The 22,609-nt window shown below is 46.1% G+C and overlaps 2 protein-coding genes across 7 annotated transcripts in view; both read right to left on the minus strand.

Annotated features, from left to right (window-relative positions):
* The window catches only part of SLC4A4 (solute carrier family 4 member 4), a 143,732-nt gene extending 131,085 nt beyond the window's left edge, over positions 1-12,647 (minus strand). Inside the window, exons 1-2 of one of the 6 annotated variants that reach the window (XM_056490478.1) lie at positions 12,581-12,647; positions 3,270-3,396 (exon numbers count right to left, since the gene is read on the minus strand). In XM_056490478.1, coding sequence (XP_056346453.1) covers positions 3,270-3,280 — 11 coding nt within the window. In that variant the 5' untranslated portion in view covers positions 3,281-3,396; positions 12,581-12,647. Of the gene's footprint in view, positions 1-3,269; positions 3,397-6,327; positions 6,428-7,384; positions 7,477-9,130; positions 9,599-12,580 lie in introns of those variants that run through there. The other 5 variants (XM_056490475.1, XM_056490476.1, XM_056490473.1 and 2 more) reach the window with 5 other exon arrangements.
* Positions 12,648-14,316: 1,669 nt separating this feature from the next.
* Positions 14,317-21,819, minus strand: DCK (deoxycytidine kinase). The gene is made up of 8 exons (XM_056490494.1): positions 21,754-21,819; positions 21,555-21,686; positions 20,364-20,482; positions 19,642-19,835; positions 18,866-19,013; positions 17,812-17,927; positions 17,237-17,336; positions 14,317-15,606 (listed from the first exon to the last, which is right to left on the minus strand). Exons 2-8 carry the CDS (start codon positions 21,622-21,624, stop codon positions 15,580-15,582), a joined length of 774 nt encoding a protein of 257 aa, XP_056346469.1. The 5' UTR covers positions 21,625-21,686; positions 21,754-21,819; the 3' UTR covers positions 14,317-15,579.
* Between the last annotated feature and the right edge of the window lie 790 nt (positions 21,820-22,609).

Here is a 22,609-nt window from a genome sequence, read left to right on the forward strand (position 1 = left end):
ACTCAGCCTTGTTCTGTCCACACAGCACCAAGCAGGTAGAACAGCTGGGAGCACACTCTAAAAAGCCTCAATAGACTGACACCTTGCACCATGTCACTGTTTACTTTCAGCTATGTCATCAGCTCTCTGGCTACCACTAGCACCCAATAATTGACCTAATAATCCTCACACAGATGTGAATAAGGAAGGCTTTGAATAATCAGGACTTTTTAACAAGGAATCCAGGACTGTGAGTTGGAAGGGCAGGGATAGCTCTCCCCTGAATGGCAGGGGGCAAACTAGCCACATGTGACATCAATGGCACTTTTGTAGGCAGAGGAAACCAAGTGCTGGATACATAACTGCATCTGAAAGGGTACAACTCAGGCAACCCTGAGCCAGAATCAAATTCCTGCAGTAAATACTTCATTTTCTTTGGAAACAAGTCATTTGCAAATATTATCCCAAACTGGTGAACAAAAATAAGAAAAAGGAGGCAAGTCCCAGTCCTTAAAGCAAGGTATTCTGACAGATGATTTTACAATCCAGAGATCCCACCAGTCAGTATCCTAAACCTGTGCCCAAAGAGGTGGTGCAACATGCACATACGCACAGATCCAAACTCTTTTTATGAGAAGAGCAACAAAGTGAAAAGAAAAGAATTACTCCTTTTTGAACTCATGCACAATTTATTAAAACTGGATTCTGGAAGCATTCCAATTCTAATTAATTCCTCTGAAAAAACTCCATGTCTTAAAAATACACAGTATGTCATAAGCACTATTTCACTTGTCATTTTGACTCTGAACCAGGCAGGCAACTAGCAATGGCCCTGTTCTCAATGCATCATAAAAGGCAGATAAAATGACATTAAATGGGCTGTCTCAGTTCAAGGAAGCCCAGCAGTCAGGTCAAACAATACACTTAGTCCTTTTTCTTTACAAAAACCTTCAGTAGGTTTTGAAGAAGTGTCCTTCCATTTTTCACTTATAGAGGGAAGAAAAGGTGGACCCTTTAAGCTATTTAGACTGTGCACCTGTAAGCACTAATCATATTAAAATCCCCTCTTGACCAACATCTTTGTCACAAAACTGGGGCAAACACCATTTGGAAATCTTTCTGCTAAAAGCACTTTCCTTCAGAACACAACTTCAAACCATCACCTAAAGCCAAACACAACCACATGACTTTCTCTGACCCCTCAGTCCCTACAATCCTTACTCCCAACAGCGTCAGCCTCAGCAATTCTGAGACTCAGACTCTGCAATTCTGCACCTTCCAGCCAACAACAGGAATGAAGCTGGACCACACATCGCCCAGGAGAACAGGATCATGTTTCTCTGAAATGCTTCCATTTTGATGTCAGTAACTACATGAGCTGCACAATACATGTAGCTTTCTTTCTGGATATGTTACCCCTTACATATGGAAAACTGTTGATTTTCAGGTGAGCAGTTTATTGGGAACCAAAACCATTTGAGTCTGAAAACTCAGAGCCACCAGTTTAGACCAAATCTTTACCTGGCACCTTTCAGACTTGGATTTTTCCCAAAATGGTGGAGGCCACACCTGTTTGCCCACCTTGAAGAATGTGGTCTCCCAAACGCTCACAGCTAATCACACTGCTTGAACTTTCACTTCTTGACCAGGAGGTGTGGGCTTCTCTTAAAGCAATACAGCATTATCACATACCACCACCATACTATCAGACTGGAATCCCAGCCCCTTACCTCGTTCAAAGACTGGTTTTCCAGCAGAATTCCTCACTGGTGCAGGTCATGCCTCTCAGGTAAGCAGTGGTGACCAACCACAGGACAAGAGCTCCATCCAGTGGCCCCTTTTCCAGCCAACACTTACCAGAGCCATGAACCCATTTTGTGTGTCCCCCTCCCAATACTCTCAGAAATACCAAGGTGCTTCAGCTCCCTCAGTTTCCATCATGCAGGTTATTTCCCATTAGAAGTTGGGACTTTGTACCAAAGAGGATAAACCCCAACGTGGATACCCAAAAAAGATGGTAATGTGTGAATTGTTATGAGTCTCTTGTTTTCAGACAGCACTGAGATTACTTCCCACAGACACCCATCCCTTGCATATTCTCCTAAGCCCTTTAAACCATTACTTAATACAGATTATTCTAGCAAAAATGCTGATGTCTTAGAGCCAGCATGCCTCCTTAGTAGCTCCAGAAACCAGAGTGGGAAGGACATGTTAAACAGCAGTGTAACTTTTGGAGCTATCATTGTTTCTGCCTCAATACATGGCCTCAGGAGACCAGCAGTCTTATGTACAGCCAGTCTGTTTCTGGGACCTTTTTGTTCCAAAGCCTGGAGCAGATACCTCCTCTCCAGAAGACAAGTCTGCTCTGAGGTCAGCCAGTCCTCTCCCTAGTGTACCCTCACATTGTTTCTGGGAAGAAGTAATGCCAGCTTGCTGCTGCTGTTCCACTTGCTCTAATTTACCTGGGACAAAGGGTTATCTCTCTGATCTTTCTGTGGGTGATGTAACAACATGTTGAAGACAGTGTTAGACTGAATTCCTCCCAGGTGCCTTATAATTAGAAGGCACAGTCAGAAGATTGTGGCAATAAAAGAGGTTGGCTTTAGGTAGGTGAGCCAAATGACAATTTTTAAAAATGGCAGTAGTATAAAAAGCAGAAATAAATACTGTACACTCTTGTTATGGGAAGAACTGGCATGATCTCATCTCTAAAGGGATTTAGGTGCTAAATTGCCTCCACAACCAATTCAAACACTCAGAAATCCTGAGCCTGTGAAGCTAAGTACAGATTTAATAATAAAATGTTCTTCACCTATAAAAAAGGCTGTTTTACAAGTCAACTGTAATTAATTGCTGACAGGTCTCCAAGTTAAACCCTTTGTAACAGCAGCACAGAGACAGTGTCCCGTTGTTAACGCCACATCTCACTCTCTGCAGGGACCCGTTTTCCTTTTCTTCTGAGGCATTACTCAGGCATGGAACAACCCCAAAGTCTAATCTCACTTTCCTTTAGGCTTGCAGTACTGCAGAGGTTCTTTCCACAAGATATTTTCCCACCAGTCCAGAGCACACTTGCTCAGCCCACAGACCAATTCCAAAGACACTGGAGAATGTCTGTTGACTTTGACACCAGAGAACCAGTTTATATTTTTTCTATCTTCCTGTCATACAACCATAAGCTACAAGTGCCCAAGGAAAATATTAAGTCACATGTGCTGCTGAAGCATACACTGGTGTGGATCAAGCAGAAAGAAACCACTACAGCTGTAGCCATGGACTCCCCCTGTTACCTGTGATGCATTTCTGCTCCTTCCTTGTGCTTCTGGAGCAAGTCCCTTTTCAGTTTCACAGCAATGCACAATGCAGGAGTGGGAGAGTCTCAGATACTGCCAGCCATCCCAGGAGCCACAGGGGTACCTAGAACAAACAACACAGATTATTTGTCTTGTGCCCAGATGCCTCTGAAAAGGCCAGGGCAGAACTGCAACAAGAAGAGGACTGTTAGTTGCCAGGTGAAGCAGTCAGCAGTGGGGCTGAGCCAGGCTGGACCAGGCTTCAGCTTCCAACATCTCAATTAGCTGTGCAGGCCCTGAGGTTCTGCTGCAGGTGCGTTCCCATCAGGATACCAGACCAGCTTGTTACCACAGAGCAACAAGGGTTTTTTTCTCTCTGTAGCCAAGGCAAGCAACTGTGGGACTTGAAGAAGGCACTTAGTTGATTATTGTGTCACAAGCTTTCAGCTTTCTGTGCCTGCCCAGCCTTGCTCACCCAGCAAACACCTCGTTTGCTAACAACTGGAAAAGGGAGGAAGGACTCCCCAGGAGAAGGATAAAACCAGGTGGTTTGACCACTGAGGCTAAGGCTATTTTGGCCACCATTAAAGCATCAGATTAGCCAGTCCACTTTCTAAACCACACTCACGGGAGAAAGGAATAAGTCAAAGACAAGGCTGCAGTAGCCAATGGGAACCAGCAAATTGCCCCACAACACACATGCACCACCCAGAACTGTTTAATTTGTGGGCAAGGCTGGGAAATCCTGAAGCTGAGCACACAGACAATTCTCAGTGCATCAGTACGGGAATGATTTCCAGGAGCTGGCAATGGCCTGGGCATAGAGCCAGGTTTTTGCCACCACACTGGGTACTGTAAGGACCTCCCTTCCAAAACTATACAGTAAAACTGGCCTTAGAAGTGCACTCTGACACCCGCTGGCCCTCAGCCATCTGGGGTAGGCAGGCCAGCCTGTTAGACAGAAATCCCTCAGAGAATCCTCCTAGAGAAGAAAGCCAAAACCCAGATCCAGGGTGCGAAGAGCTTACAGGAAAGGCAGCCATGAGACAGTAAAAACCAAGACCATAATGAGCTGCAGTGATTACTGAGCAGTAACTGTGCTGTGTGTGGTTACAGAGCAATATTCCATGTTTGGAATCACTGTGACTAGAGACTCTGGCTGGATGCTGTAGCACTCTTTTCCCCAGACACTACTAAACCTAGAAGCTGCTTCCAGGGACATGGGATTAAGCCCAGTCACACACAATCCTCTAGTGAGAGTCAAGAATGGTCCTGGACTGGCCAGGTTATGTGGAGTCAGAGGGAAAAATGAAATATAGCATGTCAACACAGGCTGCATTTTCCTTCTAAGGCAGATAAGAAGAGTGCTGGAGGGCTCTCAGCAGGGAAGGAACACAGTTGGCTTCAAAAAGTTGTGAAATCTTTGCCATTTCCAACCAGTGCCTCAGTGATGGGAAAGAATGAGCAATCATTCCTGGACTGGGAGGAAAAAATAATTAGCTTTCTCAAATCATTATGGAAAATAAACCTAATAGTAAGTCATACAAAAACACCATCTGCCCAACAAACCTCAAATGACACAGTAAACTTGGTGAGAATTTGGTGGAAAAAGGAAGCCCCTTTTGCTTCTTTCTAGCTGGTACCCAAACAACTCGTGGAGTTACTGAGAAGTTACCCAAGTCCCAGTTACACCAGTTAACCTATAAATATAAGGAAGAAAAATCTATGATGAGGAAGGGTTCAGTAAGTCTCCTGGCAGAGTCTACACTTGGGACCATCACTATTTAGATAGAACCCCTTCAATCCCAGAAGGCCAAACTCCATGAACATGTCAAGCAAATGTCATGGAAAATAAGAAAAATAAGGAAAATAAGGAAAATACTGACAGCAGGCAGGTTTAAAAGAGAGAGCAGGAAGCAACATCTTCCCTGTGGGACTGGTGAGGCTCCGGCACAGGTTGCCCAGGGAAGCTGTGGCTGTCTCATCCCTGGAAGTGTTCAAGGCCAGGCTAGACAAGGCTTGGAACAATCTGGGATAGTGGAAGGTGCCCCCAGGGCAGGGGCTGAAAGAAGATGAACTTTACGGTCCCTTCCAACTCAAGCTTTTCCTTAACTCCATGATTCAGCAGGATGGAGCTCCAGAAGAAGATTACAAAGGGTGCAGGCTGCCTTTGTAACAAAAAAAGACAAGGAAATTTTTGATTTCTTGGCAAACACAATTGTGTACAAATTATAAATTCTGAGCTACTAGCGTGTGGGAAATTCATTCACTTCAGCCAATCTGTGATCAGCCCCAAGCTCCACTAGAGACTGTTCTGATAGGGCCTGTTCTAGCAAAAGAAATCTACAGTTCAGCAAAGCTACTTTCAAGCTCTTAAATAACCTTTTAATGACTCGCTACTGCCTCCTGACTTCTTCCAGCCACTCGAAAGACATGTATCGCACATTCAGCTTTAAAACAACAAATGGATGAATACTGATACCAAATTTAATCAAAACATTGCTGCAAATCCCTGGGGTGAGGTTATGCAACAGGCTGCCAGGGGCAAGGGGCGCACTGCTGTGGTAAGCAATTTGTAACAGCAGTCAGGACAAGTGAAGAAATCTGCAGTGGGGCTGGGGTGGGGATTTTCACCAGCTTTAGAAAGACTTCCTCTACATGAATTATAACCAAATGTCTTCATTACAAGGAAGTCCTAACACCCATTTCCTTCTCTTAGGTAACACCTAAACATGCCCAATTCCTTACCAACAGCAAATAAGCAAAGAGCTCCAGGGGGAAATGGATCTCAAAGTACTACAGCAATGCAAACTTCACAGAGGCTAGTTTTCTCCACATTATTTATATTTGCAGTATATTTTTCACCTTACTATCCCAACAGTACTGGTTTTACATTCCTAATATAATTTTTCTTTCCAAAGTAATAAAAGTCTGCCCCATCCCACATCTCATGATGTCCCTTCCTGCTGGAGCAGAACCTGCCTGAGGGGGGAAATCAACTTTCTCACAGAAAAGAAGTTCAGAGACACACTCTTTTTGAGAAGCTGAACGGTACCTTAAACATATTTCTCCATCTCCCATCAGTGACTTGTAAAAACTGAATGCACTTGTGCTCTAAGCCAGCAGAATGCAGATACCAAGGGAAAAACCACGCAACTTGTACCCAAAGCAAAACACAAGTATTTCAAATTTACGAGTGTCAGAGGAAAGCACCGCCCTAAGCCCTTTCATTAAACATTGACAGAGAGCTCATCTGTATATCTTAATCTCGAGCAAACAAACCCAAGTTTGGAGTCAGGTGTGTTTAGCTGGATTAGAGATCACTTTCCCTCTCACCCCACCACATTTAGGGCACAAAACAAAGATGAGAGCCTCAAAAACACCATGAGGTTTGGGACTGATGGCTCTCTCCCAGGTCCTTTCTCAGCATATTTCCCTGACTGGGAGATGCTATTAAGAAAACAAACATAAAACCACAGGCTAACTTGGTGAGTTCCTCTTTGACAATATGCTATGTGCCAGGAGGAAAAGAAAACAACAAACGTTCATTCTCTTACAACATGTGCTTAACTAAGTCCCAGTTCAAACAAACAGCTGTGCCCAGACCTTGGCTCCGAGGGCGAGCCTGTGCCATGAGCTCAGCACACCTCTACCTTGCCTGACGCCAGCAAAGGGCTTGTAGGGTGAGCACAGCCTTTCCTGCTGAAAACCTATTCTTGCTGCAAGAGATTATTCCAGCTTTCCCAGGCAGAACCTGCGCTGACAGAACGAGCTTTTTAACCAAAGCAACTGTGCCAGCAGAACACAGAAGACAAAAGAAGCTGCCAAGTTTGTAACGGCCTTATTTAGTGGTTAACCTGTTTATTGGGCAGAGAAAAACCGTCAGTAGATCCCCTTCAAAGCAGTTCTTAGTCACTGGCTCTGGGGGGAGGTAAAGGCCCGACCCAACAATCCCCAGTGGAGCACCCAGCCCCTTGCAAACAGCTTTTCCTACACACACGACCCTTGAGTGTGAAGAACAAAACACCAAACTCCTCCCTTGGGAAGTGGCCAGGACATAGAGACCTTCCAGAGAGAAAAGCAAGGATATTAAAACTCCTTGAGGGACTTACCCTTGCCTTTATTCTCCCACCGTAGCTTCCTCACAAGTCCAGCATGCAGGAGCCAGCACAGAGGTTTTGCTGTGTCACTGGCAAGGCAGTAGCTCAGCACCCACCTGCTCTCTGAGTGCTGAAGCTTGGCAATCGCTCAAGGTAACAGGTTAGCAGCATGGAACATTCCTAACCTCCACTCTGTCCCTCTTCCCTTCCATCAGATAGAGGGAAACCCCACATACTGCAATGGCTCTTCAGCCATGTCTCTAGGTGACACTTCCCACCTCTCAGTACAGTTGTCAGCTCCAGAAAAGCAGGTCAGTTTTCATCCTTCCTTCCCCTAGAAATAACAAAAACCCCTCACTGCTGAGCAGAGCTTTCAGCATTGTACTTCCAAACCTGGAAGTAAAATTCCATTATCAATTTACTCCTAATATCTATAAACCTGCTTGGTCTAGTCCCTGCTTATCTAATTCTCTCAACATGTTATGAAGTATTCTGCTTTATTCAGCCTACTGCCTGCTCCCACCCCTCACTTGCTCATGCCAATGAGCGACACACTGTAGTTCAAAGCAAGAGTTCCACCCAAACTAACTTCAAGGGCCAAAGGATTTGCAAAAGCTAACCGAGAAATCATTCAGGAAGCTGACATTGGTTCCATAAAATTATCACCCTCCTGTAAAAGTTGTCTAGAGCAACACTAAGAGCTGCTAGCCCACAAGTTTCAAATTTGACAGTAAACCTGGGCCCCTAACCAAAGCTGAGAACCCTCATTTTGACCACTGAGGGAGCAAAAATCCCCATCCTGTGGATGGGAGCCTTCTCTCATCACCTGCAAAGCAGAAGCACTGATGAAATGCTGCTGTTGGAAAGCAGGAATGTCCCTAACTGGAGCAGAAGCAGTGTTTATGGCCCTGCTAGCCCCAGTCAGGGTGTGCAAGCCATCCCAGCTTTCTTTCCCAAGGCTCCCTGTGGATTGTGCACGAGACAGATCTCCATGGATGCAATTTAGCAAAAGCCTACTTCAAAGCCAGCCTACAAATACCTCAGTCTCACCCCAGAATACAGCTGTACTGTTTGCTGTAAGGACTCAAAGCTCCTCCATCTTTGTGATCTGTTTCTTGGTTTGATTTCTGTACAGCTGTTTTGGAAAATGAAGCTTCAATAATGAACACGAGCCAAAGATTCAGTCCGAGGCATCTCATATCCTGCCAGATGAGTAAAACTGTATGAGCTATATCAGAAGAGAATCAGCTCTACCATATGATTATCTCCCTGTCCAACATTTGTCTCATTGAGAAATCTATTTCCCTTAACATCCATCTCAACCTTTGCTCTTGAAAAAACAGCAACTGACAATTTCCCTCTGGCTCCTGCCATCCTCCCCAACCACTTCTACAGCAGTTAAAAGGTTAAAAACACAGCCCAACCCCCAAGGCACACCTTGCTACCAGCAGCACAGGTGCTACTGATGACTCATAGCAACATGTCCCAGACCTCACATTGTCAGGGCAGTCACTGCTGATGACTGACAGTTTGGGTACTATTTCAGATTTAAGTTAATTCCTACAAACAGCCCACAGTCCCCTTAAAAATAAACCCTCAGCCAGAACAAAAACTTAAACCAAAGTACATACTTTAATTTTTTAACCAGATCAGAGACAGCACTGAAAGGTTTTGGGTGTTGCACTGGCAAAAAACAAGCAAAAATCCCCAAACAAAACATCCTGAAACCAAGGAGCAGAAGTGGAAATCAGTACTTACATTAAGAGGCTGAGAATTCTAGTGTCTATATTGAATTTTGAGACTTTAAGTGCTTCTTAGTGAAAGAAAAGATCATTCAAGGGACACCCTATTCCAGCCAGCAGGAAATGTCGTAGGATGGATCTAATCCCCTAAGAACTGTATTCCAAGACCTGAAGCAACTACAGTCAGCCGAGATAAGGATCAGAGTGGGAACAGCCAGTACTCGAGCCTAAAATCCAGGCTCAGAGCTGAACAGGTGAAATGGCAGCACGGCACAGGTACCTCATCCAACATTGCTGGTGTAGGAAATGAAATGCAAAGGCTCAGTCCGTGGGTAGCAGTGTGACAGACCAGGAACGAGAGCTGGGTTCTATTCCAGCACTAGAGACAAGTCGAGGAGAAGAGAAAAACAAAAAACCCTCAAAGGCAGCACAGCAAATGCAGAGACAGAAAATTCCTGACCAAAGCGGCTAAAAGGAGGTTCCACAGAAAGGCTTTGAAAGACCCAGAGATCTTCAGCCTGTGCTGCACAACAAGCAAACACAATTGCTACATTTCCAGCAATGCTTTCTGACCTCCTGCCAGTATGATTCCAGCTGGACTGTACTGGCAATCCCAGAAGCAACGTTAACAGCAGCCTTTAAAGCCAACACTGCAACCAGATGCTAAAGATGTCCTCATCTGAGAGCAACCGGCGAGTGCAGACCGTCAATAAAACATAAAATGAAGATGCATTATCACTCTGAGTGTATCATGGGTGAGCAACCTTGGGAGAAAAGGAAATTTTCAGACAGGAAGAGCCAGTGACTCATCTCCGGCATGGACAGATTCCATCAGTCCCACTGCAGGCATAGACTAAGTCTAAGTCACTAAGAGATCTCAAGAAAGGCCATTATTTACATACCTAAATTACAGCAAACGTGTATCACAGGCTTAAAGCATGCAATACAGCCCATGACATCTGGCAAACACAGCAAGAATTCCTTTTGAGACTTTACCATGCCATAGCATCCCAAAGCTCAGCCCCACCTATCCTCAAATGCTGAACAGGCTGGGAAGCCACCAGCAGAGGAACAACCAGTGTCTCACTGTCCTTCCAGGAAAAGACTACTCCCGTGCACAAGCTGTGGCTATGTCAAGGGGGAAGAGTAAACCTCAGCAGGAAAGAGCTGAAACTGTGGTAAGAATCTATTCTCCACAGCTAAAGGTCTAAGAATAGCAGGGGCACTCATTAGCCATAAAAACCTGAGTCTGAGTGCATGCACAACAGCACTGACAATGGAGTGCTCCCAGCCTCAGGGAATGTCACTTTTCAAGAGCTCAGACTGCTCAGCTCCACAAAACAGAGCTATACTCCTGTGTCACAAGTCTCCCAGTCAGACAGCAGACTGGTTAAAGCAGCATGAGCTGCGCCTAAGCCCCCACTGGAAAAAGCTCTCCAGTCAGCTGACGTGAGCCCACTCTCTAGATAACAACATAGCAGAGACAGCCAAGAAACTTAGGCAAGGACCAGCACATCTGGAATAGCTACACAACTACGCTGGACTGTTGCTGGAAACTCTCGGGAAAGAAGCAGCACTGCAGAAGCAGGGATGAGACGGAAAAGCCAAGTGCTGCTGCTTGTGACTGCGGGTGCTCTCGTCATGAGGCACAGCACAGACAGCACACAGGTGACTGACCACCAAGCCAGTCAATGACCCGAGCCACTGCGCTGGGCCGAGGGCTCAGGGTAAAGGCCATGAGCCACAGCGAGGACAGCACCAAAGGTGCAGTGGAAGCTCACTGACAACAGCTGTGGCTTCAGCAAAGGAGCCAGGCAAATCTGAAGGGAAGGATCAGAAAAGAGCACACAGTCAGCATACTGCATAGCTGGTGCTGAAATCAGGAAGAGTAAAGAAAGGCCCCAGCAAGCAGATGGGTTAACTCAGCAGAGCTACTCAGAGAGGAGGACTAGAAAAGCTAAGACAGCCAAGTGGAGCAGGGCAGAAGCCACATTCTCAAGAAGGCTGTGTCCGAGTGAAACGCTGGCTTTAACTTGTCTGTTACAACTTCTTGTATGAGATCATCTTTCCAGCAGTTATTAAAAGACAAGTCACAACAACTCAGAAGGAAATTGGAGAGAAAAGCACAAAATACAGGACAGGAGAAAGCACAGGATGTCCTCTGAAAGAGCTGCAGTGGCAACATTTTTGTAAATAACTCTCAGAAACCAACAGCTTTTTCCCAAGCCAGGCAGTTTCACGAGCCAGCAAACATCCGTGGTGCAAGCTGGACAACCTTGATTTCCTGGAGATTGTATATAGAATGTCCAGCCTGCCCAGGACATCGGGAAGAGCAGCCAGCAGAAATCTAAGAAATGAGCAAGAGCCTGCAATCTCATTTAGCATGCACCACAGTCTTATTTACGCTGCTCTCATATTCTCTATACCCATGGACTGAAACTCAGGCCCGAGAACACAAGTCACCTGCACACGGCAGGCTCCAGTCTGAGCATCACATTATACCCCAAGGTAAAATAAATCCCTGCACTGCTTACTCCCAGTGTGGAATGCACACTCCTTGTCACCACTGGGATTCAGTCAGCATTCTGGAGACACATCCCCAGATGAGGTGAATTGGGCACAGTAAGCACTGTGCACAGCCTCAGTAGGGCTGCTCAGTGTTTTACTTGGCAGCAGGCTAACAGCACCAGCCCTGCTTGGGGCTGTGTCCTGCCACGGCTCAGACACAGCGGGATTAGTGTGATCCATGTGCTAATGTTCACTCACAGCTCATAAACAGCTGGTGGCTGAACGGAAGGCCTTGTGGTGACCAAACCCCTGCCATTAGCTCAGCCTTTTCTAGTCACTCACTTAATCCAGCGGGGCTTGCTCCATTCCACTCCCTCCTCCCGGAGAGCAAGATTTATCTCACTCCATGCAGTATTTATCCTCTGCCCCAGCGAGGAAGTGACTTCTTCCTTCTTTACCTTTTCCACAGCCATTCACAGTTACAGCCCTAATGCTGCTCTTGCAGCCAGCCCGGGAGTGAGACACAATGACCTCCTGTGGCAGATTCCTGCACGAATTTCTCCCCTTTACCACTAGGCTACAGGAACTGACTGCAGCGGTTTTTCGCATCAGTTTGTATTTCAAGACAAAACTTATAGGTTTCCCTTCTTCACAAATGCTTACAGCTTTCATTTTTCTTGGTGAACACAGCTGACATTGCACCAATGGCTTTTAATATCTTTTAAAACAAATAAATGACTTCCACTGGCCATGAATCTGGGCCAGTGGCATCAAAACAGCACAGAGTAAAACCTAAAACCAGAGCTGCCTTCTTTTCATTATTTAACAACACACTTCAGACCTATAAAACAGCACATCAATATTAACTAATGCATCCTTCCAGGTTCCTGAAGGCATGGGGAGATGCCAATATTTTAAAGATAAAAAGAGTGAAGCTAGGAATGACTTCTATACTCACGGTCATGCAGAGAGTCTAAACAGGAGCTGGAAAAAACCACCTGGTGGCCCAGACACTTGGTTATGCTGAAACCTCTTGGCAAGGGCGCTTGCACACTGTTTTCCTGAGATTACCTAATTACTGCTACATACGCACAGACTTCTCTGGTCTACGCTTAACAGTTCACAGTGAGTTTCTCCTGGGTCATTTTTATTTCACAAAAAGATTCCTGAGTATCTAATCACTAGAAAAGAACAGAATCAATTCAATACTTACTATATTTTATATACAATTCCATTATTACAATGGAATGTCTGCTTAAATAAACAGAAAACAGTACAAGTAACTAGCACAAAATCATAGAAAATTAGCTTCTACCTACAAAACTGGTTGCTGTTTTAAGAAGCGCCGAGAGATGAGATGAACTTAAATGAACTCAGAGGAGAACTTAAAATCCACTATGCAGAAAACAGCCACAAGGACTGAGAATAAAATGAGGCAGTATTAAGACCATTGCTCACACGGGTCCTTGCATCAGAATTAAAACACTACCAATCAGTACTTCAATCTGCTTTCTAACTGGAAAAAAAACAGCATCCCAATTTTGTTTCCCCATCATGATGAGTCTTGATTAAAACAAGCAAGCATTCCTAGGCAATTCCATCAGAGTATCTCTTACCCAAGGGAAGAGAAAGGGACGCAACACCCAAAGGCTGAAAAACAATCCTCACCAAACAGCAGACACCAGTTCAGAAACTTTTCGCATCTCTAAAAGGCACAAGCCAGCACAAGAGTCCTGGTTTGTGGTGGCCTGGAATAGATGTAAGCAAAGCAAATACTGACAGGTTCTGAAGGCTGAGGTGCTGCTGGAGCTGAGGCACAGGCAGAGCAGTCTCAGGCCATCTCTGCTGCTGTCCGTGCTGTGCCTGTCCTACATACACACAACTGCAGCTCCGCGTGCTCCAGGACAGCCGCTTTCAGATCCCCCAGAAGCTTGGGGGCCACTGGGGTGTGTGTTTGGGGTTTGGTATTGTTTTTTTCTCCACAGCAATTAAAAACATTCTTATAATTGGTCATGACTTTGCTCCTTCTAACACAAACTTGGCAGGCAGAGATTTTGTAAAGCTTTCTGGAACGGGCTGCAGATAACCTGCCACAGAATTTCTGTGTGCTCTCTGTGATGGGCTTCAAAAGAAGCCTTTATTAGAACACAGACATGTTTACTTCCTTGCAACAAGCACTGTCATTCCAATTCCTGTAATTAAATCCACAATTTTGACAGCTGAAACTGTAGAAATAATTGCACTGTTAGTCAAAATAAGTTGTTACTGTTAAGACTCTTGCCAAGAATGTTTTAAAAGCCTGTACTATGTGTTTCAAGTAAATCTGAACTGAATCTTCATCCATTCCACCTCACTTCCTTTCTGGAGCAAAGATCTTAAAATCTTCCCTTTCACTGTGCAACCTTCAAGTCCTGCACAAGATTTTCTGCCAGACTACTGCTACTTTCCATACAACATAAATATTACACTGTTGTACTGAGCACTGTCACACACACCATGCACTTTACATAATCCTGTGTCTCTGTCCTGTAAGTTCATCTCCCACACGTGAAAAAACAAGTGAAGTCGGTCTGTTTCTCAGAATTCTTACTTTTTTACACCAAATACACCTATTGTACCAGTATTACATATGATCAATCCACAATATTACTTCTTTTATGAGACAAGAAGCCAATACTATTGAGCACTAAAAAGTCTTTCCAACCAATTTTATTTTTCAGCCAGTGGTTAGAGAATGCCAGCACAACTCCAGCCATAAAGGAAGAAATCTCATCTCCAACAAGCAGGTAGCAGAAGCATCACAATAGACAATAAAAAGCTTTGCAACAAAATTTTGCCTTCCAAAGCCATCTGTGCACTCAGAAGTGTTTAACGCAGAACAAAGCAGGTCACAAATCCCAGCACTTGACATGGATAGCCTGAAGTTTGTTTTCTGCACCTGGAACAAGAGGCTCAGGCAGCAGCTAATCCACACAGGTCTCCCCTTCTTACTCCAAGCAAGTGAGACTGAAAAACCTACTTCCAACAGTGCAGGATCTGGGATAAGCACCCAGAAGGCCCAGTGAACACATGGAGCAGCTGGAACAAAGGCAGGAAGCCACCTCTCATATCCCTAATGCGATTATGGGATGGTTTAGCAACACGTCATTTACAGATGGAGGCTGTTAGCAAAATGCCCTTCTGCCCAGTGCACTGCCTAGCAAACAAATATATTCCTCTCCAGAAGAACAGGACTGACCAGCGACAAAAACAGCACTGCTTTTGGAAAAGCTAAAAAAAATCAAAATTAAAAAAAATAAAAAAGGAAAAAAAAACCCAAATGTGCTAGGTAACACAGAGCCTCAAATATCCTGGTTTGCTATGTCTAATAGAAACAGATACAAAAATTCACTTGCCAGATACAGAATTTCAGTCACATTTGGATTTCATTCAGTGTATTCTACGAGTAACTTCTTCTATCAAAAGCATCAAAAAAACATTTTTGTGTACTTTAAAACATAAAATCCTAGGTTATAATAAAATTCCCTCAGCAGCAAAGATGGTTTTTACCTTTCACTTCCTGGAAACAAACAAAACATCCATTACAAATTCATGTGACTAAAAAAAACACTGAAGAATCTAAAAACCAGCTACCTTCTTCAAAATTAAATAGCAGTTGGGCACAAAATAAATTAAAAACATCTATAAAATACTCTAGAACTCATTGGTCTGATCAAAAACTGGCACAGCGTTTAGCAGTGCTCAGAATCTTTGTCTCTTCAGAATGTGTTACTTCACATTGTACCGATTATTTATTTACTAATTCCCCTATTCACAAAGTTTATTTGTTCCTCAACCAAATCACCCAGACCGAGCCGTGCCTCTCTAGAGGCTTCCTATAAAAGAAGGAGGAAGCTGCACTTCAGACTTGGATCGCACAGAAGTTGGGAATGGTTTGACTCTGCACTTCAAAGAGGATTACAACATGCTCAAAAATTCCTTGACCTGCAAAGAGAAACAAATATTGTCAATCACACTAGGTGTTTATCAACATAAATAGGCAGCAGGTATATTTCCCTCTCCTCTGCTTTATGCTTTACTAAAACCTAAAGAAAGAGGGAAAGAGAAGCTCTGGCTCAGCCGTGCCATTACCTGTCCATCCAGAACAATTCCAGACGTGATACCTGTAATTCAGCAGATGCAGGGAGAGACACGATGGAAAGATGCTCACCCCTCCTGTGGTCCTGACCTACAGCCCTCTGCCACAAAGGACTGCATTACAAGCAGGTGTCACCCAAACAGGAGGAGGATAATGGCCACCTCAAAAGAGCTGTCATTTGGAAACCACAGCCACGCCCACTGCCTCCACACCCGCAGGATTTCATGCTGGTGAACAACCCAGGGCACCCAATCAGGATGCCCCTTGGAATCCGAGGCTGGCAAAGAAATAATACAGCAATACCTACCAAAACCACACTGCTCAGAGAAAATCCAATACTGGAGATCAATGCAGAGCTCACAGCTCCTGCCTTTAAGTTTCGGGAACATCTTAGGAACTAGGCTGAACTGGGAGCATTTTCCTGTCCATTCAAGGCAGGCTACTCCACAGAAAGGAACTGTTTTCTAGAGGACATGATGCTATTCTTTTTGCAAAGGCTCTCCTACAGAGAGCCCATCTGCAAACGTTTTGTCCAAATTCTTGATGTGAAATGGAAATGGATCCTGGATCACACTCTCCAACCATGACCCCTCCCCTCCCAGGTCAGGGCTCAAAGAGGTCAAATCCCTTCCTGTAGAGAAGGGAACATGTAGCTGTGCCAAGACTAACTAGAAAGGCACCATGAGAAAGCCACCCTCTACTTCAGAGAGTAGAACCAGTAATCCTGCACGGAGAACCCTGTAAGGCACACCAGGCACAGTTTCAGGATGAGCATCACAACAGAGGTAAGAACAAAGGACAGAGGGTCCGGGTCCCCACACAGCACACACCAAAGCCCCATGTGCCCAGCCTCATCAAGTGTACCTCTTCCCTGGCTCCATTTAGGAAATGCCAAAAAGCAGGGCCAACACAAGGCATAGGCTGTTCCCAGATAACCTGACAGCTACCCCCAAGAGAACCCTTCCAAAATCCATACTAAGTTGTCCGAGCTTGGCCTTATCTCATCTTGTGCAGATGGGAAGCATGCTCCCTCCACAGCTGCCATCTCCAGTCATTCCATCGATTAACAAGCTCAGCCAGGAAGGCTGACTGGTTTTAATCAGGTGAACCCTTCCACTCCTGGGTGGATCAATGGAGATCAAAGGACAAAGCTGCTTTTCCTGTGAAGAAACACTTTTATTTCTGAAGAATGGAAAAATGTGTGCAAACCACTGCTGAGGTCTGTAAGTCTTGCAGCTGCTCAGTAAGTCAAGCTGTCCTAGCCTGAATCCCACTGGGATACAAGTACCGAACGCCTGAGCAGTTAAATGATAAAGGTTTGGCCTAGCTTTAAAATATGTATTGCCATAGGCTGTAAAACTGTTCATTACCTGAATGGAACTCTGTCACTTGCATCTATTAGAAGGATGATTAGAGTGTAAAGTGTACTTCAAGAGCAATATGAATCATCAGTTTGTACTGCTTGTGAAATTTTACCTTTTCGATCATGTGATCATATCTGTCCTTTTGGCCTTTGAAGTCTTCATTAACATCGAGCGTTAAAATCGGAATTTCCTGCAGATAGTCAAAATCTGTTCTGTATTGGGAGAGGAACAAAGCAAATATTAGTAGCTGGAAATAAAGCAGAGGGCATTCAAATCCCTGTCAGCATTTTCATTGTTAAGAACCTCACAAAAAGAACAGGATCTATAAATTACAGCCAGGAATTCTGAATTCACAGCATGTCTCCTGGGATCCATCAGTGATTCCTGGACATTCTGCTCCCCCAGCACCTAAGTGAGTAACAGCACACTGTGCGTATGACAGGGACTGCAGCTGAAGCCCCTGCTGCCCAGAGCTCTGTGTGAGGAGAACTTGGAGCACACTGCACTTCCAAGCAATAATGAATGTGCTGCAAAGACACTACTCCTAAGAAAACACTGATAGAAATGTGCCTGCAGTTTAGATTTACGTATCGTAAGAAAAGCTGAAGTTTCACTGGTGGAAAAAGAACCACAGAACATCCTTACAAAGATTTATCCATCCTCAGGGAACTACTCAACAAACCCTACCGCAGTGTCCTGTGCTGCAGCCAACTTTCATGTTTGTAGTGAAGCTTCTCCAGGTATTCAATGGGGATTTCTTGTTCTTCATCTCTTCCACGCAAGTAAATCCTATTCAAACATTTCTAAAGGCAAAATATAGAAAAGAAAAATAAATAAATACATTTATTGAATGCATGTCAAGAACATGGAAATATCCACTTGACATTACAGACAAGCATTTCAAAATCTTGCTGAATTTGAATATGATCAAAATATGCTTCTGGCTCTCAGGAACTGTTTTCCAACATTTTAAATAATTTGTTGCCATCTTGAGCAAATCTAAAGCCTCAACAATCCAAAATTGTTCGTTTGTAATTTAAATATACATTTCTTAAATAGAAAAACAAAAAGCCCTCAGAGTTACTCCACTGTGTTACATTCCAGTTTTTTACAACCATAACAAAACTGAAGGCATGGAAGCTGGGAGCAAGGAAATATGGCATTAGAGCTCATTAGAGCTCTTTTAATCTCATGTTTTTCTCTTGCTCAAGCAAGTTGCATACTCAAAAGAGGTACTATTCCGTTCTCTCCTTTTAAACAACTACTAGATGGCCCAAGATCAAAGCATGGTTCCCAAAGCCTTGCATACAGGGCGCACTTCCACCTGGCTCAGCTCCAGGGCCCCAGGTGTAGGGGCTTCACAGACCACCCCACATCAGCTCTGCCATTTCTGTAAACTGCTGTGTCTATTCCCTGTGCAGCTATATTCCTGATCTAACAGCTGTTCCTAGAGGTGTTTTGTACTTTCCTGGAGTCGCTTGCTTTGTTCCAGCAGTGTTTTCTCATTTGCTGTTGTCATGTATTGTTTTTAACATGAAAACATCATTACCATCACAGTTGACTTTAACACACACAGACTACGTTTGAAAGAACATTTTTTTTTAAGTACTTCCAGACTGAATCTCAGCTCAAGTATTGCAGCCCTCAGGGAACAGTGTAGCCTGAGCTGAGCTCTAACCATGAGGGGCAAGGCCCTGAACACAGACTTGTGTTTTGGTGCCATCACATTGGTACCCCTCACCTCAGGAGTGGCTCGGAGATAAATGATCCCATCCAGTGCCAGCCTTGAGCCAAACTGCTTATTTATCCAGTCGTGCCAGTCCTGGTAAATTGTCCACTCAGTTTCGTTCATGCAGTCAGACTCATATAAATTAGCAGCAAAGATGTACCTGTGGACACCAGAGTGATGGAAACAAAAATTCTCTTGGACACAGGAATCCCTTGGGTTGTATCAAGTACAGTAACTAGAGGAGAAGCTGAATGGTAACCATGTCCTGGAGTGGAATTAAACAGCTGGTATTCTCCTCCTGGAGCTGTGTGCACGAAGACCACCAACATTTGCAGCTCAGGTGTGCAGGAATAACCCACAGAACACAAATGGCTTGTGCACTGGGTCGTTTACTTACAGTAAATTCAAACACACTGTTTTTTGCAATATATCACAACAGGGGGAACACCTAAGGATAATGAGATGGGGTTCAGTTATCAAGTCTCACCTTCTGAATTCAGAAACGCAGGATGGGGCATTTATTTAGACATTTCTGTTGGCCATAAACTAAAACACCAGGAGTTCCATCTCAGCATGAGGAAGAACTTTCCACGAGGGTGGCCAAGCACCGGAAGAGCTGCTTAGGGAGGTCACAGAGTCTCTGGAAGCATTTCCACCACCTGGATGCATTCCTGTGTCCACGGCTGGGGGCTCGGACTGGGCGATCTGCAGAGCTCCCTCTCAAGCCCACACCCTGGGATTTGACCCGGAGGAGTCCCCACCCGCCCCGGGGCTCCAGCCCCACGCACCTGTCGCTGTAGACGGAGCGCTCGAAGAACAGCGCGGGATCCTGCGCGCGCTGCGGGCTGCCCTGCAGGGCCTTGAGCTGCGCCCGGATCCTGCTGAGGCACGCGTACGTCTGGAAGGTGAACGCCCAGCGCTCCGGCTTCTCGTACATCATGCGCAGCACGTTCCCGCCGCTCCGCTGCGACGTGCTCAGCTCCTGAGCCACAGGGAACAAACGGAGAGCTGCCTGACCCCCAAACAACGCGGCTGAGAATGCATCCCCGTTAAATCTTACACCAGGTTAACCAGAATACACCGTGCAAAAAGCATCTCCGGTCCCTCAAAAGCCACCTGCACACGAAGTAGCGGCTGGATTGCCAATGGAATCACAGGAGGCTGGGGAAAAAATCCCACCGCTAAAACCAAGTGAGTTCTCAACTTCCTAAGACATTTCAGAGCACACTTCTCATGGCAGGGGAATAATCCTCTCCCGCTCACCTGGTTAATCCACAGTGGCTACAAGTAACTCTTGTAACTCTTCACCACTTTCAGAAATTACATCTGACATAGAATAACGTTTATTCCATAATAGACCCAACAAATTGGAAAAGAGGAACTCAGACTTTGTGAAAGCAATCAGCAAAAGTGTTGCTGTCACACAGAGCCTGAAAAGCACCCAAGTCTATTGTATATACTGGTGTTCTGAAATTAGAGGAACATTTGACTTTTTTTCCCCCTCTTTTACCTCACAATCGTCTCCAGAGCTTTGCTGGACATTGCACCATCTAGCGACAGGCTCGGGAACCACTTCCCACTCCTCGCTGGCTTGTTTCAGGATATTAACAAAGGTGGATTTCCCCGCAGCTGTAGGAAAAGCAGCCAGGAACAACGCCAGTGAGAACCCCCCCACAGCGGTGTTATTTAACTAGTGTCCAACTCTGCCTTCCATCCCCATGAACCAGCCTCCCCACCCACCGTGACGCAGATCAATTAATGGAGCAACAGGGCTTTTCTTTATCTGAATTTGAAGAGGTTTCGCAACGCTCCCAGGCACCTGGTGGTATTTTGAGGTGTGGTGTGAAGGGCCAGGAGTGGGATTCAGAAATCCCTATGGATCCCTCTCAGCCCGGGAAATTCTGTCATTCCGAGTGCTGTACACCACAAACAGCAAAGACAAACAGGGAAAACCTTATCCCAGACTTTAACACCGAACAGGTGAATCAGTTAAAAACTCTAATAGAAAGCTTGTTTTTTTATTTTTTTCTCTGGCAAATCTCATAATTTCTATGGTGTCACAGTAAATTCTCTGACATGATGAATTGGCTTGCTTGTGCCTCCTGACCTGATTAAAAGCCTTTCCCTGAGGGAAACGGCCAGGAAAATCTTGTGGAAACATCCCTGTTATCGCGCTGCGCTGTAGTAGGAGGAGCCCTCACACAAGGAAAAGGGGGAGGAAAATGGAGGGGGGGAAAGTATTGAGGGAAACGGGCTGGAAAACCTTGTGGAAGCATCCTTGTTACCCCGCTCTGCTGTACTGTAAGGAGCCCTCACACAAGGAAAAGGCGGGGGGTGGGGCGGGAAAGAAATAGCGGGGGAAATGTGAGGGAAAAATTACTGAGGGAAACGGCCAGGAAAATCTTGTGGAAACATCCATGTTACCGCGCTGTGTGTAGTGGGAAGAGCCCTCACACAAGGAAAAGGAGAGGGGGGGAAATAGGGGAAAAATAGGGCGGAAAGTAAGGAAGAAGGGGAAGGGAGGAAAGAAAAGGAAAAAGAAAGGAAGGAGGCAGGCAGGAAATGAAGAGTCCGCAGAGCTGTGCCTCCCTCAGACACGGCAGAAAGCACCGAGCGCCGCGGAAGCCGCCTCTCCCTCCAGCCCTGGCGAACTCGCCCTTCGCCCTCCCTTTCCCCGCGTAGGCGAGAGGCGCCGGCTCACCGATGTTGCCCTCCACGGCGACCTTCTTGAGGCGGCCGTCGTGCCTGCTGCGCTTGGGCGGGGTGGCCATGGCGGCCTGAGGGGGCGCGAGACGCGCCTGAGGGGGCGCGCGGGGGGCAGCGCGAGACGCGCCTGAGGGGGCGCGAGACGCACCTGAGGGGGCGCGCGGGCGCTGGTGGGGGGGCAGCGCGAGACGCGCCTGAGGGGGCGCGAGCCCGGCCCCGCGCGCGCCGCCTTCAAATTTGGCGCGCGGCAGCGGCGGGCCCGCAGGGGCGGGTGATGACGTCACGGGCCCGCGCCGGCTCGGTCCCGCCGCAGGCCAGAGCAGCGGCGCGCGGAGCGCACGGATGGAGCGGCACGCTGGAGTTCAGGCTGGAATTCTTTACTTCTGGAAGGAACTGTTCCCTGGGAGGGCGGTGAGGCCCTGGCACAGGGTGCCCAGAGCAGCAGTGGCTGCCCCTGGATCCCTGGAAGTGTCCAAGGCCAGGCTGGACAGGGCTTGGAGCACCCTGGGACAGTGGAAGGTGTCCCTGTCCGTGGCAGGGGTGGAACGGGACGGGCTTTAAATTCCCTCCCAAACCAAACCGCGGTGGGATTCTATGAAACCCTAAAACCTCCCAGACAGACACTGAACCCAAGGAGAACCAAGTTAAAACGGGGGGAAATCCTGAGCCAAAGGAGATGGGCACCAGCAGCAAGGCAGTTGTGGCCCCAGCTGTGTGAAAAACGGAAGTAAAAGCCACATTTTTAACCACCTTGTCCCAAATTGCCCTCCAGCCAATGTGTGTGAGGAACTTACCACGGGGCAGGGCACTTCAGCACCGGGTGTGGATGGGAGGGCAGGAAACCGGGATTGCTCCAGCTGCTGGAGCCACAGGAGGCTCTCGGGAGAAGGAAAAGCCAAAAAAAGGCACCTGTGCTGCTGGGCAGGGCCACAAGCAGAGGCTGCACCTCCTTCCTGGTCAGATGTTTACAATATACAGGGGGGGAAAAACATCTATTCACGAGTAGGAGACCCTCGAGGAGCAAGTCCAAGAAGAAAATAAAGACAGTCA

This window comes from Oenanthe melanoleuca, chromosome 4 (assembly GCF_029582105.1).
Source record: "Oenanthe melanoleuca isolate GR-GAL-2019-014 chromosome 4, OMel1.0, whole genome shotgun sequence".
Lineage (NCBI taxonomy): Eukaryota > Metazoa > Chordata > Aves > Passeriformes > Muscicapidae > Oenanthe > Oenanthe melanoleuca.